This window comes from Artibeus jamaicensis, unplaced genomic scaffold (assembly GCF_021234435.1).
Source record: "Artibeus jamaicensis isolate MK-2021 breed Jamaican fruit bat unplaced genomic scaffold, CSHL_Jam_final scaffold_1964, whole genome shotgun sequence".
Lineage (NCBI taxonomy): Eukaryota > Metazoa > Chordata > Mammalia > Chiroptera > Phyllostomidae > Artibeus > Artibeus jamaicensis.
Window position 1 is genome coordinate 56,023,273 of NW_026522030.1, and position 19,583 is coordinate 56,042,855.

Sequence of the window (19,583 nt, forward strand, 5' to 3'; positions counted from 1 at the left end):
ACTTGTAGTCATTGAACCCCTTCTAACTGATTCTTCATCCCACTTCTAGTCTCACCCCCTATCAATTGTCACAATAGCCATAACTCAAAAGGCAGAACATCAAGGTCTATTTTATTCTTCATGCCCAGTTAATATCTCTTGTTTTCTTTGGCCAGGTTAGAGGGGTCAAGTTCTCAATCTCTTCACATACAAATACCCATTTTGTCCCCATCACTGAAGCTTTCTAGTGCATTAGTGGGGAGACAGGGCAGGGAAACAACCACTGCTTCACATAACCAGATGCTCATCCAACAGCATAACTGTCCAGACAGTGAGCAATGTATTGGTGAAGGAAGGAGAAGGACCTTTTTCTTCTTCCAGGCAGCTGAAGGGGGTGGGGAGCCTGGGCTTACTCTGTGATTAGGTAAGATATTCCCTCTTGATGGAAAGTTATAGCTCTTAAAAAGTTATAACCAGATTTCTAATGAAAGTGAGAATTAGGAAAGAGGGGAACGTGGGAGTGAGGCAGGAAGATGCCTCTTACCATACTGTGCTCCCTTGGCCTGTGGCTAAATGCCCTCACTTAAAGACAAGTTCAACATAAAGGGATGGGAGGAATCGGGTGGATAGCCCTACCTTAGAAGAAAAAGCTTGCATTCCTTGGTCCTCCGTTTATAACACAAATCAGAGTAGTATTTTTATATTTAAATGCAAAACCAAAAAATTATATACATGGATGGCAGATATGTGTGCTTTTTCTAAAGTAGAAAAAAAAAACCCCATTCTGGTCACCAGGAGTCAAATATAAGGCAAGTACTCTGGTTAGAAATAAGGCTCCTTTTCAGTGTGTGGAGGGGTGAGGGTAAAGATGCTTGGAAAGTCGGCTATTAGGGACTGTTATACCCTCACTACCATTTAAGGGTTTCTCTGTGCCCTGCCTGCCCTTCTGGAGGGAGTGGACACTGGTTAGTTAACAGGAAGAAGCATATTATAGCAGCAGTGGTCACTCATTACACAAGACCCTGGCTGGCTTTGGCTTAAAGACACATGTATGCACAGAGGTTCAGAAATACAAGCTGGTTGGTCAACTGGAACATGCATGTTCCTGACAGAGGATACTGGGTTCTTTTCTGGGGGACTAGTATGTCACTAAAACAGGCCTTTTGATATATTAAAAAATTTTTAAAGCAAAAGAGAAGTTTAGATTTTAATCATATTTGTAGTGATTTGAAGACTTAGTTTGTAGAGTTTCTTGTTTGTTTCTACTGTCTCCTCTCCATCTCTGCTTTTAGAGGAGAGGAAGACAGGACTGGAGTTAAGCACTTGTAATTTTGTATCCTGGTGTCTGTTCTGAGTGAAATATTCCTTTTCTTCATTAAGATTCCAAGGAGTTTTTTTCTTTTGTAATAAAAAATAACCCCCCATAGAAAAACTAAATAGAAATTTTAGAACTTAAATGTATAATAACCAAAATAAAAAGCTTAGTGGATGAACTCAAAAGCAGAATAGACGGGATAGATGAAAGAATTTAGTGAAATGGAAGATAGAACAATAGAAATTACCTAATTTGAATAATAGAGAAAACAGATTTTAAAAAATGAACAGAGCCTAAGGGAACTGGGAACTAAAGGGGGAAAAACCCAATGTTCATGTTATTCATACCATTGAAGTCCTGGAAGGAGAGGAGAAAGACAGCAAGGCTGGAAAAAGTAGGTGAAGAGGCTCTACCCAGGTAGCTCGCCTGGTTAGAGCAATGTCCCGAAACACCAAGGTTGTGGGTTGATCTCCAGTCAGGGCACATATAAGAAGCAACCAGTGAATCCTCAAATAAGTGGAAGGACAAATAAACCCATAAATAAGAGGAAGAACAAATCCTCTCTCTCTAAAAAAAAAGTATTTGAACAAATAATGGCTGAAAACTTCCCAAAATTTTCTTTATCCTCACTCAAGGACACTTTTTCATTGTTTTTTAGATAGAGAGGAAAGGAGAGAGAGAAAGAGCAATGTGAGAGAGAAGCATTGATTGTTTGCCTCCTGTATGCACCCAGTCTGGGGGCTGAACTGGCAACCTAGATATGTGCCCTGATCAGCACTGAAACCTACAACCTTTCAGTTACAGGACAGTGCTCCAACCAACTGAGCCATTCTGGCTAGGGCAAACTTCCCATATTCGGCAAGAGACATAAGCATACAGATTCAACAAGCTGAGCATAGTCCAAATGGGATGAACTCAAAGAAATTCACATCAAGATGCAATATAATTAAACTCCTGAAAACTAAAGGCACAAAAAGTCTTAAAAGCAGCCAGAGAGAGTTCTGGCCAAGATAGAGGTATAGGTAGAAACCCTTTGCTTCCTTGAACAACCAAAAGGAGGATAACAACCAAACTAAAAACAATAAACAACCAGAAGTGCCAGAAAATCCAACTCATGGAACCCTGAAAATGAAGGAATTAAAGAAACATTCAACCAGACTAATAGGAAGGAGCTAGGTGGCTGGGCAGGCAGAGAAGACCCAAGGTAAGGTGGTGGACCACATAGGCAGGGGCAGCTGAAAGGACCTGCAGTGAGGCGGCAGACCAGACAGTGCAGCGAGACAGGGGCTGGCTGAGGGAATCCAGGGCGAGGCTGTGGACTCTGTGAGTGGGTTTGGCTAACCAGGAAACTGAGACTCAGACGCAGGAAACTATGGACTACAGCCAAAGTTGCCACGATGGGAGAAACTCCCAGTCTCACATGTGAGTTCATGGAAAGTGGGGCTAGAGCCAAGCAAGCGAGCTGCCTTGTTCCCTCTCTGGCCCCTCCCCCACAGGCAGTGCTACAGCCCAGCAAGGAGGGCCATTCTCTAGTCAATACCCAAGGCCCCACCCACTTACAACTTAACAGATGTACCAAGACACAGAAATGTGGCCCAAATGAAAGGACAGAGCAAAACTCTGGAAAAAGAGCTAAGCAGTGAGGAGATAGCCCACCTATCTGATGGAGAGTTCAAAACCCTGGTAATCAAAATGCTCACAGAACTGATTGAGCTTGGTTGCAAAATGAAAGAGCAAATGAAAGATACCCAAAGTGAAATAAAGCAAAATATTCAGGGAACCAAGAGTGACAAGAAGGAAACCAGGACTCAAATCAATGATTTGGAACAAAAGGAAGAAATAAACATCCAACTAGAACAGAATGAAGAAACAAGAATTCAAAAAAATGAGGAGAGGCTTAGGAACCTCTGGGACAACTTTAAATTTTCCAATATCCAAACCCTATCCAAATTATAGGGTTTCCAGAAGGAGAAGAACAACAGCAAGAAATTGAAAACTTATTTGAACAAATGATGAAGGCAAACATCCCCAATGTGGTGAAGGAAATAGACTTCCAGGAAGTCCAGGAAGCCCAGAGAGTCCCAAAGAAGTTGGACCCAAAGCTACCCAAGATTAAAGATAAGAAGAGAATCTTAAAAGCAGCAAGAGGAAAGGAGAAAGTTACCTACAAAGGAGTTCCCATTAGACAATCAGCTGATTTCTCAAAGGAAACCTTACAGGCAAGAAGGGGTTGTAAAGAAGTATTCCAAGTCATGAAAGACAAGGACCTACTTCCAAGATTACTCTCTCCAGCAAAACTATCATTTAGAATGGAAGGGCAGACAAAGTGCTTCCCAGAAAAGGTCAAGCTAGAGTTCATCATCACTAAGCCCTTCTTATATTAAATGTTAAAGGGACTTATCTAAGAAATTGAAGATCAAAAACTGTGACCAGTAAAATTACAACAAACTCACAGCTATCAACAACTGATCCTAAAAAAGAAAAACAATGAAAACAAAAACTAAGCAAACAGCTAGAACAGGAACAGAATCAGAGAAATGGACATCACATGGAGAGTTTTCAGTAGGGAGTGGGAGGGGAGGAATGGGGAGAAATGTACAGGGAATAAAAAGCATAACTGGTAGGCATAAAATAAATGGGGAGAGGTTAAGAATGGTATAGGAAACAGAGAATTCAAAGAACTTATATGTACAACCCATGGATATGAACTAAAGTGGGGTAATACTGGAGGGTTGGGGGGTGCAGGGCAGAGGGGGTATAAAGGGAGAACATTTGGGAAAACTATTAGCATGATCAATAAAATATACTTAAAATAAATAAAGAAATAAAGAAATAAATAAACAGCCAGAGAAAAACACTTACTTATGAAAGAAAATTTGAATGACAGTGCATTTCTCATCAGAAACCATGGAGGCTAGAAAGAAGTAGCATGCTATTCTTTTTTTAGTGCAGAAAGAACAAAAAAAACCCTATCAGAATCCTATACCAGGAAAAACATCCTTCATGGATGAGGGGGAAAGCAACACATCCTTAGATGAAAGAAAATTACAACAATTTGTTGCTAAAAGACCTAACTCTAAAAGAATGGCTAAACGATGTTCTGTAACCATAAAGTGAAAAAAGGATCAAGTATGGAACATTAGGAAGAAATAACATTGTAAGCAAAAAATATGGGTAAATAGGGTAAACTTTCTTTATTCTTTTGAGTGTTCTAAATAATGTTTGATGGTTGATACAATTATAACACTGATGAGGTCCTAAATGTATGTAGAGAAAATATTTAATACAATTATAATGAGAGAGAGCAAAATGATAAAAGATGAGGTAAGTTTTCTATGCTTCCCCTAAATAGGTAAAATGATGACATTTGTAAATTCTGATAAGTTATACACACAAAATGTGATATGTAGAGCAACTGCTAGAAGAACAAAGAGATACATTCAAAAACACTATAGAGAAACCCAGTGGAATTTTAGAAAATGTTCCAGTAATCTCCAAGAAGATGGGAAACAGAAAACCAAAAAAGCAGAGAGAACAAACATAAAACAAAAAAATAAAATAAAAGGGCATAATTAAGTTCTACATGTCAATAATTACACTAACTGATGTTTCAGTTTCATATTTATATACACTGTATGATATTTTATTTAAAACATTTCTTATTGTGCACTGTGGTGAAAACCATTTTTCAATTCCCTGCCTTAAGGAATCACTGATGCCAGAGCTTTCCTGGTCATTCTGATTACACAAATGAAATTCAGGTTCTGATCCCAGTGGGAAAAGAAAGGCTTTGTTTAGCTAGAGACTGGGGGATGTCTCTTTTGGGCCTGACAAGCTCAGATAGAATTCTGGCAACTGGTACTGGGGTTCTGGCAGTTTCTTGCATGGGTGGAAGTTGACAGTAGGAGTTCATTTGGTCCTCATCCGGCAGGAAATCAAACAGATTGCAGGAGGACCACAAAGAGGGCTGTGGCTCAGAGACAACCTAACTCTACCAACTTTCTTGTTCCTAACTGACTGGCTGGAAAGGTGGCCACTATGAAAATCCATGAGTTGCTTATTGTTAGTTGGTATATGCAAAGACATGCCCCAAATTATTCTCTAAGATTGTCACTACGAATCCTGTCAAAGGTTTCTTCAAAATGCTCAACCTAACATATATTAGTAACATTTTCATGGGAAGAGAAATCTAAGTATTTATGGTCCTGTTCATCATTTTGGGAACAGTAGAATATTTTTTAAGTATGTTTTATTGATTATGTTGTTCCAGTTGTCCCATTTTTTTCTTCTCTTTCATCCCCCAGAATTCCACCCTGCCCCCCCCCATGCCTTTAGATCATATCCATGGGTCATACACATAAGTTCTTCTTTGGCTTCTCCATTTCCTATACTGTTCTTAATTCCCTTGACTATTTTGCACTGACTATGCTTATTCTCTGTACCTTTTCCCCCATTCTCCCCACTTCCTCCTCCCCACTGAACTCCGTTTCTGTGATTCTGTTCCTGTTCTGCTTGCTTGCTTAGTTTTTTCTGCTGTTTTGTTTTGTTTTAGGTTCAGTTTGTTGATAGTTGTGAGTTCTCATTTTACTCATCTTCTTGTTGGGGGAAATTGATAGCTATTTTAAGACACAACACAGTGACTAGAGAGTGATTTGTTTTTGCAGTCCAGTTGTTTTCTTTTGGCTTCTCTGGATGACTACTTATCATCTGCATGCCAGAGATAACACTCTGCTTTCTGCTTCTGTAACTGCCTCCTGCTTTCACGCCAGAAGTAAGGGTCCAAAGGATGGGCCCTCCTTTACTCTACAAAAATAACTGCTTTCCCACTGCTCAAGGCCCAGAATTTGGAGACTGCCTTCTCTGGGTCCGTGTGTGTAAAATAAACTTCCACTCCATACACCCGAAGGCGGCTGAGTTGTTTTCTGTAACATTCTTATTATTGATCATCTTCTTTTTTTTTTTTTTTTTAGATAAGTCCCTTTAACATTTCTTATAATAAGGGCTTGGTGGTGATGAACTCCTTCAACCTGACCTTGTGTCTGGGAAGCACTTTATCTGCCCTTGCATTCTAAATGATAGCTTTGCTGGATAGAATATCCAGTTTGGATGTTGGTCTTTACTGTTTATCACATCGAATACTTCTTTCCAGCCCCTTCTTGCCTATAAGATTTCTTTTGAGAAATCAGCTGATAGTTTCCTGGGAACTCCTTTGTAGGTAACTCTCTGCCTTTCTTTTGCTGCTTTTAAGATTCTCTCCTTATCTTTAATCCTTGGCAATTTAATTATGATGTGTATTGGTGTGTTCCTCTTTGGGTCCAACTTATTTGGGACTCTCTGAGTTTCCAGGACTTGTATGTCTATTTACTTCATCAGATTGAAGAAGTTTCCTTTCATTATCTTTTCAACTAAGTTTTTAATTTTTTGCTCTTCATCTTCTCCTTCTGGCACTTCTATGATTTGGACTTTGGAATGTTTAAAATTGTGCCAGAGATTCCTAAGCCTCTCTTCATTTTTTGAATCTCTTGTTTCTTCATTCTGTTCTGGTTGAATGTTTATTTCTTATTTTTGTTCCAAGATGTTGATTTGAGTCCCAATTTCCTTCCCTTCACTGTTGATTTCCTGTTTATCTTTCTTTATTTTACTTTGTATAGCTTTCACTTCTTCCTTTATTTTGCAGCTGTACTCACTCATTTCTCTGAGCATCCTGATTACCATTGTTTTGAACCCTGCATCTCACAGGTTGGCTATCTCCTCGTTGCTTAGTTTTTTTCTGGAGTTTTGAGCTGTTCGTTCATTTGGGCCATATTTCTTTGTCTCAGTGCACCTGTTATGTTGTAAGAGGTGGAGCCTTAGGTATTCACCATGGCAAGGAAACCCACTTCTCTGTATGTGGAAGAGGGGCCAGAGAGGGAACAACAGTGCTTGCTTAGTTCTTGCTCTGCTTTCAGTCACTTCCCCCATTTCCTGTTGTGGACCGCTCTGCCTGGTTTCAGGAATTGTAACTGGACCCCCTGTGGCTAAGGGCCAGAGGTGACCTTGGAATGCGAGCCGCAGGAGACACAGCTTGTCTCTGGTAGCAAATGCTTCCTCAGTTTCCTCCCTGCCCCCCAAAGCATGGTCAGAAATCCTTGACGAGTAAGACCTCTCAGAGGAGGGGCAACCTAGGCTAGACATGACCACTTGGGAGGCCATCATGGAAGGACTCAAGGAGGCTGCAACAAAGAGGGAGCAATGGACTCTCACCCCCGGCTTTGACAAAGCCTGAATCCCCATGTCCTCTGGGAGAAGCGCTTCCTGGCTCTAATCCCCTTAAGCCTGAATACCTGATGGGGAGGGGTGCAGCTCCTTGCCTTGCTAGAGCATGTCTTGGGGGAAAATCTGGCATCACAAAGACTTCCTGATAAACCTGTGAAATCTGCTCTGCTAAGAGTGCTTTCATTCACATGTTAAGGGTTTGAGAGCAAGAAACCCTAAAACTCTTCCTTACAGACTCTGACTCGGACTAAGCTCTCAGAACTCTTTGTAATGTTATCTACTGTTTGATCCTTGCCACCCTGTATTCCTGTGTATTACAACCCCATAAAAGCCTTTAGAGAAAGGGGCTCAATGCCTTTTTTCCCCTGAGAAACTGGCCACTGCTCAAGGCCCTTTTCCCCTGAGAAACTGGCCACTGCTCACTTCTCCTCCCCAAGCAGATCACATCATGTCTCAATCATGTTTATTCTCATCGGGGGCACACAGGAGACTTGTGAGGAAAGTCACTCCCACAATTTCCCACAAGTAAATTATGCCCTTTGAGGTGCTGCCCTGATGCTGATTTCTGGGAGGGTGGTCTTGTGTACATTCTAAGACCCCGTGGGTACCTCTAACGGATTCTCCTATGATACTGGTAGTTTCTTCCACCGCCGCAAACCCCAGAGGTTTTTACAACCAAAGATTTTAAAGCATCATTTTCCCTATCTAGAACCCTGGATTGTGTGGTCTAACTCCCCAGTTGTTCCTACTGGTTTATCCACATATGTGGGACCGCCCGGTCTAGCAGCTGCCAGCTTGCCTGCCCAGTCTGCCAGGCACTGCCTTGCTGCACATTCTCTCTACCCTGGCTGCCTATCTCTGCCCCTCCTACCAGTCTGGATGAATGTTTCTTCAACTTCTTGGTTGTCAGACTTCCATGCAATTCAATTCTCTGAAAGTTCTGGCTGTTTTTTGTTTTTGAATTGGTTGTTATCCTTCTTTTGGTGGTGCAAGGAAGCAAAGCATATCTACCTATGCCTCCATCTTGGCCAGAAGCCCCTCAAATATTTTTAAAATTAAATTTCTTCTAATTTTCATAGTTAAGAGGAGAGTCAAGTTTCACATAATTTTGTATCATTTGTTCTCCAAGCTGCATTGCTAATGAAGAAGATTACAGATTTGTGGGTCTTCTTGGTGTCTAGCGTGGAACTTTCCTGGCCATGACTGTCCCCATTTACAGAATATACAATATTTTAGATCTTGTTTCCAACTGTTATAGTTATTATGGGATTTAATAAAAAAGGATGACGCTCTCACTAGTCCAAATCTTTTCCACTCCAAGGCTTCTGACCTCATACATGGACCTCTCAATTTCAGTAGAGAACTTTTTCTCCTACTTCATTTAGAAAGCATCAATATTCTCTCATTCTAAAAATGTGTCTTAGATGTTCATATACTCTCCATTTCCTTTTCTTTCTTAGCAGAGAATTCTGTTAGCACACCTGGTTTTAAGTCACAGAAACCCAACTTAACATGCCTTATGTAAAAATGCGACTCTGCTACAAAGATTATGGGTATCTTGGGAACATCTTTATGTGGTTAGATGCCTGGGCATAGCTGGAGCCAGGGACTTCTTCTTCAGTTGGACTATCTTTTGTCTTTGCAGCCCTTTTTGGGACTGCTTCCATATTCTCTTGCACTGTTGACTGGTTCTGCCCGCTCTTTCATCCTTCTGGTAGAACAGGTCACTAATACTGCCCAGATTTATTTCTCTATTCTATCAGGCCAGTAGATGGAGCTGAAAGAGCTCAATTCTGATTCCAAATTCCCCATGATACATACATGCAGATTACTCAGCTTGGGTCAAGACCCAGTCCTGGACCACTGAACTCTGAACACAGAGATGGGTCACAGTGTCTTACCATGGTTGTTCCTATGGAAGCTATCTGAAAGGAGTTGGGGGAAAGGGAAAATGGGAGGTGGGACGGCCCCCATCAAAGAATCAGCAGAGGGTCCCAGAAGAAAAGGAGATTGTGACGGACAAAACAGTGGGCCTACTCTACACCATTCCTGATGTACTCTCCAGGCAAACTCTAAGATCTTGAGCTTTCAATTTCACTTCTCTTTTCTTCAGGATCTTTACCCTTTTTTCTTTTATATTTTAAATCTTCCCTCTAACCGACTGCCTTTTCCTTAGGTTTAAATTTGCTCAAGGCTCTCCTTTACTAAAGGAATGTCCTATAACCAATCATCCAGCTTTTGTCCAATCTGTGTACCTTTCTTTTCCACCAAACAAATTTAATTTGCCCCTTACCCACATTTTACCCCCACCTGGCCTCTTCTCTTTTTAATTCCTACTGTTTCCATTTCCCCAAGTTGTTTATTGGTCTCTGAGAGGGTGAAGACAAAGCTGAGTAAAGAAAGCACGAGATTTTAGGCCATTGTGACGCAACCCTTCCACTGGGTATGATGTCTCAGATGCACCAGGGCAAACTTCCTCACAGTGTATGTCAGGAAGCACAGAGGCCAGCCCCAAGGGGCCCCACTGGATTGTGAGGCATGGCACTAACCAGTCCCCCACCTTTCCAGCTTCCTGGTTCCAGAGAGTCTGTAGCCTCAGCACAAGGTTGACCCCACCCATACTGCTGATAGACATCTTATTTACCAAAGCCTCCCTTGGTGACAGGCCCCATGCAGAGGCCTAAAGAGGGTGTTCTCTCACACAGCTTAATATTTGTTTCCTCAGGCCAGGATAAGATTCTTGTCAGTTCTTCTTCCTGTGGAATGAAGGGGACAGGTAGCAACCACAGGCTCAACTAGAGCTGCTGCTTTAAGAGTATCTACTCCTAAAGGCTGAGCCCTTGACACCAGCTGAACCAATCTACCTTCTGGTGTTCTCGGTTACAAGCATGCTTCTGGGGATACCTTATTTAACGAAGCCCTTTGCTTTTTTAGTTTTTTTTTAAAAAAACTTCTTCTTATGGAAAATTTTAAACACATACAAAGTAGAAAGACTCATTTAATGCGTCTACTACCCCATTTCAACAGTTATTTGTTGAAGGACAGTGTTGCACCATCTATATATCCCCCCAAAAACATCTTCCCCTATCATTCAAAAGCAAATCTCAGACATGTATTTGGTAAATATTTCAGTATATATCTCTCTCTAAACAACAATGCTCCCTTTGGGGGTTCATTTTTGGGTTTGGTAAAGTTTATGCTTTACAAACAATAATACTTACCTTTTTAAGGTACAGGTCTGAGGTTTTGTAAGCTCATTTAGTCACATAACCACCACCATCAGGACACAGAACAGTTCTGTCACCTGTCAAAAGTTTCCCTTTCCCACCTTCAAGTAACTGTTAGTGGCAACAGCACCAGGGGTTAGACCTTGGTCCTTGAGTTTGGCTGAGAAAAGAATTCAGAGTCAAGGAACTCAAGTACAAGCAGAAGTTTATTCAGAAAGTCACAGAGGTAGAAGAAGTGAGCCAGCTGGGCTGGGAAAGCAAAGGTATGTGCCTTGATGAAAGACAGGGCTAAGGAAGAAAGGCACCGGTGAGGCGCTGTGGGCAGGGGAGAAGGAAAATGCTGCTCTGGGTTCATTTTAAGGACTTTCATCTGGAGGTCTCAGGGGGAAATCTCAACAGAATATTCATCAGGTTTCCAGGTGTTGTCTCATCAGGGCTGCGGTCCGTGCCAGAGTAGGAGGTCATTAGCCACTGCAGCCCATCCTGACATCAGCCATGGCATCCATTGCCTTGCTGCTTTTCTGGGTCTGGAGCTGAAACACAACTGAGGCCTAGATGTTATCTATAGTTTGACAAAAACTCTGTCTCTCTGGTCACAGACCTGAAACTTTGTTCCTAAGATGACTTGATGCAGGCCAGACCTCACTGCCCTGAGGGCTTAATGCTTAAGGGAGTGGTTGTGCAAGGGAGTCATTTAAGGCTATCCTTCCATTGCCTTGCTCCTCCCCTAAAGGAGTCTACCACAAGTCCAGCGACACCAGGGGAGGGAGGATCAGAGGAAAGGTCCGAACCATGTGACCAGTGACATGCTAGGGAAGGAAAGGTCACTCTCAAGGCAAGGTCCCACCCTATACTACTTTCAGCCCTGGTGACCCTCTGTAACCAAACTGTCCTTCTGACTCTGCTCACGTCTGTCTAACTGCCTACTATAGCATAACCACATATTTATTTTCTATTCTTTAGTTTCATTTTTTCCAGAATGTCATAAAAATAGAACCATAAAGTATCTTTTTGAAGACTCATGTTTTAAAACAATCATCATACCATCATCAGCATCTCCCTCAAGCAACAAAAATTCCCCAATATCATCAAATTCCCAGTTTTTACATTTCCACAATTGTCCTAAAGACTATTTGTCGACACTGATTTAGGAGCTAAACAAAGTCTTCATATTGCAATTGGTTGTTATGTATCTATAGGAAATCTATATGTTTCCTCCCCATCCTTTAAGAAAAGTTGTCAAAGTTTCCCTTATTCTGGTTTTATTGATTGCACATTCAATCAATAAAGCCTTGCTACTAAGATATGGCCCAAGGACCAACAGCATCTGTATCACCTGGGGGCAGTCTGCTAGAAATGCAGAATCTTGGTCTCCACACAAGGTCTCCTGAATCAGAATCTGCACTTTTAACAAGCTCCCCAGGAGATTCAGCTTCTGTGAATTGGTAATGAGAGAAAGTTGTAATCTGGTTTAGGTGCTGTGTTTTTCAGCAAGACTTCTTTGTAGGTGGTGTCACAACCCTTACTACTTACTTGTCTATTTCCCTCTCCTCTCTGACTGCTCAGGTCTATCAGGACCAGTGTCTCTATAGACAAGCCCAAGGATCTGCCATTTTGCTCACATTGTTCTTTCTGGATTATTCCCTCTCCTCAGTGCCCTGCCTCATAAAATCCTATTCATTGTGTACATCTTAGTGCTGCTGAATCTACCTCCTCTGTTGAGCCTCCCTTGACTCTCAGTGCAGACCTGGGCCCCGACCCCTCTGCTTCCACATTCTATGTGTGTACTTTCATTTTAACAATTACCGTGTGGTATTCTAATGGTTTGTGTGCCTCTACTAAACTTAGCTCAATGAAGCCAAGAACAATACTTTATCTTTCTTTATATTATCTGGTACTTAATGGGGAGCCTTGCACAAAGCAGGTGCTCAAATTTCTTACATCTTCGCCAGCTACAGTTCTCTATAAAAGAAACACCTTCCCTGTCCAGAAGCAGGAGTCAAAACACATGTTAACAAGTTCCATGCACTTCAGGCACAGGCAAGGCCTCAGACTTCCAATCACAACCAACCTACTTTTATGGGACGTCCAAGTCCTAACTTTGTTTGTGGTTTTCCAGTAGAGATTAAAGAAAGGAGAGAGGCCTCTAAAGAGAGGCCAAGTGACAATAGCAGGAAGTAGCCTGTCAGTAAGCAACTCGAGAGCAGCAAATGTGGCCATCTTCCCGGTGTGGCTGCAATTCTGTTTCCCTGGTGAGGCCCTGCTTTCTACAGCTCTCTCCCACAATTCTAAGCCCCCTGAAGACTTTTTTTTTAATTTAAATTATTTTATTGTTGTTCAATTACAGTTGTCCATATATTATCCCCACTCCTCTCCCAACCCCCTTGAAGACTTTGTCTTAGATTATAAACCAAAACCAAAACCAAAACAAAACACCTTACTTGTTTTGTTTCCTTCTTAGTGAAGAGGGGAGCCAGACCCTGAACCCCTGGTTTCCTGGTGATAAGCCTCATGAAAGGATGACTTCCCTTGCAGGGCTTCCCTTTTATTCCTCCTTTCCTTCATGTCAGCAGCAGTCTTGGCTTGGACTTGATTTTTCAGGAAAGCAAAGTATACAGTCCTCAGTGAATTTCTGCCCCACTATGCATTGGCTAAAACAAACACGAGTGTGGGTCAGAATCACCTGGAGGGCTTTTTCAGCCAGAGACTGTTGAACTCCACTCTCAGAGCTCCTGATTTAATAGGTCTGGCATATGGACCTCAGTTTGCATTTCCAACAAGTTCCTAGGTGATACCCATGAGGCTTCACCTTGCTTTATTTATATAGGTGCCTGTATTTTTTTTTCCCTAAGGAAGACTTTGTGACTTAATGGTTTCCACTTGTGGAACCTGTTGAACTAGATATTTATCATAAGATATTTACTTAGACCAAATAAACACTGTTATAAACTCTAAAAATAAAAGATACTGGCATCCTGACTTCCCTGCAAGGGTGATTCTCTGAAACCCGCTCCCTCATGGATCTGTATCACTGACTCACGTTTAGATCAAAAACACCACAGTGCCCTGTTCTTTCTTGTCTGTCCACCCCATCCTCACTCTCATCAGACTCTCTGTTTACATGAGGTACCATATTTTGTATTAAAACATGAACAGTAGTTGCTAAGGTATCATACTATTACTATAAATCAATTTAAAAAGTAACTACCTAAGGATAGGTCCTAATGTTAAATTACTAAGGTTATATTTGTTGAAAAAATGTTAACAGTGGAGTGAGTCAAAAATAGCAGAAAAATTTTGACACAGTTGCAAGACAAACACAGGTGTCTTTGAAGGAATGAAACTTGTGTTCTTTACTCACCAATGGCTTTTGGTTTTACCATTCCTTGTGCAGTTGTCATTAGACAGAACCCAAGTGATCAGTTTTAATTTTGAAACAGAATTGTCATTGACAAGAAGAGTTCCTGTGTAGGAGGAAAACCCCCTATCATTCTTTTAGTGAGATTTGGAGAAAAGGATGAATTTTCTCCAGTGAATTCCATATTTCATCGGTGTAAAATTTTCATTGTTTTGCCCTGGCTGGTGTGGCTCAGTGGATTGAGTGTGGGCTGTGAACCAAAGGGTTGCCAATTTGATTCCCAGTCAGGGCACATTCCTGGGTTGAGAACCAGGTCCCCAGTGGGGGCCACGTGAGAGGCAACCACACATTGATGTTTCTCTCTATCTCCCTCCTTTCCCCTCTCTTTAAAAATAAATAAATAAACTCTTTCAAAAAATAGTCTTATTAAAAAATTTGCATTGTTTTGCATTGTAATATCACTGCAGTCCAGATCCATCTTACAATGGAAGGCATTTATAATCCTGGTTGGCCAGATGGAGGCTGAGATCCGTTGTCACTGCCTTAACATGCACAAACTTAGTGGTAATTCCTGGTGGGATGACTTGGCAACTGGAATATCCATGTTTCTGTCAACAAATCTTATAAGGACCATCTGGAAAAGAAACGTGCTACCTTTTGTCTGAAAATCTTCCACTGACACCTGCGTGTAAAATCAAGACCAATGCCAGCATCCACACATCTACAGTAGGTGCCAGTGGCTTGAAAGCAAACAGTAGATCACTCAACAGGATGCACCACCAGCACCTGGTAAGTAAGGACACCAATGACCTAGTCGAAAATGAGTCCAAAGAATAGAGATTCTGAGTCTGAAGAAATGATAGCAATTCCTTAATGAATTTACATTGTTTATGTTTTCCTTTTTGTGTTTGCACAAGAACAACACATGATAACATGTCTGAGTCTAGAAGCTCACATGCAGTAAATGTTAAAAAAATTCTAAATGATAAAAAGGATTTACAGGAACTAGTATAAAGGACACATGGACAACTACTAAGGGGGGTGGAAATGGGAGGGAGGTGGGGAGCACTGGGGGGTGGGCTGGGATGGGAGTAAAAAACAGAAAACTGTACTTGAACAATAATTAAATAAAATTAAAAAAAGGATTACAAATAGTTTAACTGGGAGTATCTTTAACAGCAGCTCTCAACCTTTTTGATCTGAGGACTCCTTTCATACTCTTAAAAATTACTGAGGACCATAAGGAACTTTTGTTAATGGGGTACTATCAATATTTATGATATTAGAAATTTAAACAGAGACTCTGAATACTGAATATGCACAAGCACACATTCCACTTGCTGTCAGAGAGAGAACAACACACACAGTCCTGGAAAACCAATCCATGTATGCTGGTGGGAAGATGAGAGCCAAAAGGGCGGACAATGTTGGTGTGAAACAGGAAAAGAGTTTTGACCTGCGGATCCCCAGAAGGGGAAACCTCACCTTGGGAGTCACTGGCATATAAAATAATGGTATGTTTTACACCATTAGAGTTAATGAAATGGGTGTATTTTCACCTAAAATATTGGAAAGGGTAAAAAATCTTGACTACGTGGAAACACTACTGTTGGACAGGAGGAGTAGTATTCTGAGACACTGGCATCCTGAAGGTCTAGGGAATTCTGATCTTAGAAGTTACCAGTGTACATAGTGGAACTGGTTGTCTAGGAGGAGGACTGGGTAGAAATTGGGACAAAGAAAAGAGTGTGGTTAGCACCCAGGGCAGAAAGCTGGATTTCCTGGAGACTAGGAGGGGAGTTGGGGCTTGCTGTTCCTGCCAGTGACGTAGATTTGGAGAGACATGCAAATTGCTGTAGAAGACAGACAATGGGTGCACAGGGCATTGGAGCACCAGCCCCGTCCCCACAGTCAAGCTGGAGACAGGGCAGGCCTGGAGGAGCTGCCGATCTTCAGGAAACCATGCAAACTTGAGCAAGGATATCCTGGTGACAGCCACCATGGTCCGATGACCAGGGCCTTTTCTGCCACTGCCACTGTCCTGACCTGAAATTCTAAAACTGCTTAAGGGAGGACCAGAGCCAAGACCAAAAAGGGAAGGAAGGAGGGGGATAAGGGGGCGGGAAGAGAAAGAGAGAGAGAGGGAGAGAGAAAGAGGCTTTTTCTGCAGGAATTGCTGAGACCAGATTAGCTTTAATGTACAAACTTCAGAATAGTTACAGCTGAAAAGTAAAGTACTTCTTCGCAGATCTAAGATCATCCTGACATTGATTTCTAGCTCTGCCACTTACTTTGTAGAATGACATTGCTCACAGAACCCACTTCATAGAATTCCTAGTCTGAGCACCAAATAAGTGATACATGGCAGCTCTTCAAACAGCACTTGGCACATAGTAAGTGCTATATATGTGATATATGTGTCATCATTTCTTGTACCTTGTATGTGCTGGAGATGTCATACCTGCCACACTACATCCTTTGAGAGGGGTTGGGATGGCTGACTTTTGACCCCATGTCTAATCAAAGACTAAATTAAAGTCTGGCTGGGAGTCTAGGGAACCCAGGGCAGGAACACACTGGAAATTGCATAGTGCTCTGCCCGGGAATGGGCCGAAGAGGCTGTGTGGGAGGGTCTCATGGAGACTGCCACTCCATCCCTTGGTCTTCCTCCCCTAGCTCACACTACCAAGCCAGTTCTTACCTACTTCAGAGGGACCCAGAGCCCTTTTCAGGTGTGTACACGGGTGCCCACGTGCTGAACAGGGGAATCTCTGCAAATTTCCCTAGACTTCCTAGGGGCTCTGGATATTCCATTTTTAAGTTCTTATGTTTAATTTTGGCCTGGGCTGCTCTGGTCCTCTTTGCACAATTGGGGGTGGGGATGGGATGGAAGGCGGCAACTGCGAGTCTGAGCTGGGAGGTGGCAGTGGGCCTGAAGGTGGAGACCTTTACACCTGCAGGGAATAAGGATGCCTGGAAAATTCCGAAGGCGGTTCAGCTCCTCACACCCAGCCCCGGAGCACTTCCAGCCCTGGGATGAGCGTGGCGCGTCGCCACCCACAGGCTCCGGCAGGGGGCGGAACCAGGGGCGGAGTCTGAGAGCCCAGTCCTACAGGCGGAGCTCAGCACAGGGAGGCCGGCTGAAGAGGCGCCACATCCGGCGGCAGTCCCGCTGTGCATAAAGCCACCGCTGTCGCTGCTGTCGCCGTAGTGGGCGTGGAGCAGCAGCTCTGGCCTCTTCTTGGCTGCAGGAGTCGCTGCTCCAATGCCCCAGGGCGGCCATGAGCGCCCCACACTGGTGGGACCAACTGCGGGCTGGCAGCTCGGAGGTGGACTGGTGCGAGGACAACTACACCATCGTGCCTGCGATCGCGGAGTTCTATAACACGGTGCGGGGCGCGGGAGTGGGGGTGGCAGGCAGGCTGGCGGGAGGGGCTGTCCCCAGGCGCCCGGTGCCTGAAACCTGCTTGTGGCTCTCTTCGTGTATCTGGGGCATTCCTTCTCCAAGACCAGAGTCGACCCACGCCCCTTCCCCTACGCGCTCCTTCTAGTTCTCATCTGTCCTTCTCTTCTGTCCCTACCGGCGTCAGCTGGGCTTAGCTTCCTCCTCTCGTCATTTCTGATGACCCTGTTGTGTTGTTTGGTCTCCACCCGTCCTGGAGCCAGTGATCTGTGTCAGCCCATCTCCCAGTTTCGGTCATTTGCGGGCAGTGAACCTGCCGGGGCAACTTCCCGCCCTAGGATCTCTGTGGCATGACGCACTTGGGTCGCATTGTGCAATTTTGCTCTGAATACCTGCTCTAGGAGTCCCAGGAAAGAGAGTGACACTCCGGCACGTCTCAGGAGCAGGGCCGATTCCAACCTTGCTGACTTTCCATATCCCACGAATACAGCAATAATAGGTCGAGTTACTTTTGGCCAGAATCAAGTTACCTTAATTACTACTAGTTCTTATTTCTATGCCTTACTTAATACCTAGTGTAATGCCAGGTCCAAATTCAACTCCCCAAGGCTTGTGCACCCTCCACTTATTAAACCTGGGGAGTGAAAGGGACATTTGGTAGTGATTGTGTGCATGTTTTCTGGACTTGCCTAGGTCTCTCCATATGGCAGCTTCCCCCACTGCAGAATCCTGTGTGCTTGCAGCTGGGAAGGAAATACTTTTTTGCTGTGCCCCTGGCTCAGGGTTCTGGTACCAAATGTAAGACTTTCCTTGGTCATTTGTGTGGCTTATCTTTTCATTGCTCTAACAGGGGAAACAGGAGCTCCTGGTTTAAGGTTCATTGTGAATTTCAGGTAATTCTTTAGGATTTTCACGTCTGATTTGCTGGAGAGAATGTTGGCAACGGTTAGGTGCTTATTGCCTGGAGGGATCTCTGCTGAGCTTGTCCTGGGCCTTCTAGTCCATGATGAAGAAACTGAGCTCTTGAGAAGGGAGCTGTCAAGCTCGCATTTCTGTTATGGTGGAAAAGGGGGGTGGGTGGGAGCAGAGGCGGGGGAGGAATGGTACAGTTCAGAAGTCTGCATTCTGCCTCATCTAATTGCTGAAATCCCTTTGCTGCTGTTTATACAGAACTGCTTTTTATATGACCTGGTTAGTTCCTCAAGGCAACTTGGTCTTCTGCTCTTTGGAGATATAGTTAGTACAGGTAGCCACACCTCACCTGTTGTACCCCCTTTTTCAGTGCATAGTATCAGCTGTAGATGGGTGCTCACAGAGGGATGGGCTAGAGCAGGGCTGGGTGCTTTCAAGAGTGGTAACACAGGCTCTCCATTTGAAAGTGGATTTCAACAGAATTCAAGAAGAAATAAGAAACTGGGGACAGGTTCTCATACTATCGGCAAAGTATCTGTGGAATCTGAGGCCAGCAGAGAGTCAGGTCCGGCTGTTTGGCCAAAAAGTGTATAGCTGCTCTGAGCCTGCCTTGAAAGTCCCAGAGTGCTGAATGAGGGGGAGCACTTATTTTGTCTTTACTTTTAATCTAGTTCCATTGGAGCAGTTATATAGTGAGTGCCAAAATCTTTTTTAGAAATAAACTGTTGATCTTTAGCTGCAGTGTCTGTGGCTGATTAGCCCAGCTGGTCTGCCTGACCAACCTTATTCTTCGGATTGCTTCTAAACCACAAAGCTTGCTGTAGCAAAGCAGAGAGCAGTGTCCAACCCGTGGCTCGTGGGCCTCATGCAGCCCAGGATGGCTATGAATGCGGCCCAACACAAAATTGTAAATTTACTTAAAATCTTTTTTCACTCATCAGTTTTCATTAGTGTTTGTGTATTTAATGTGTGGTCCAAGACAACTCTTATTCTTTCAGTGTGTCCCAGGGATGCAGAAAGGTTGGACTCTCCTGGAAGGTCTCAGAGAACTGGGTGGCCACCAAACTTTGTTGAGTGTAGGTCTAAAGAGGTTAGCAAAACCATAGCCTCTTCTCTGTTTCCATGGCCTAGTTA

At 43.2% G+C, this 19,583-nt stretch overlaps 1 protein-coding gene across 1 annotated transcript in view; it reads left to right on the forward strand.

Annotated features, from left to right (window-relative positions):
- The first annotated feature begins 17,281 nt into the window (after positions 1-17,281).
- Positions 17,282-19,583, forward strand: part of ACER2 (alkaline ceramidase 2) — a 32,761-nt gene continuing 30,459 nt past the window's right edge. The window contains exon 1 of the mRNA XM_037132353.2: positions 17,282-17,523. Within this exon, the coding sequence (XP_036988248.1) occupies positions 17,416-17,523 (108 nt within the window). The 5' untranslated portion in view covers positions 17,282-17,415. The remainder of the gene's footprint in view (positions 17,524-19,583) is intronic.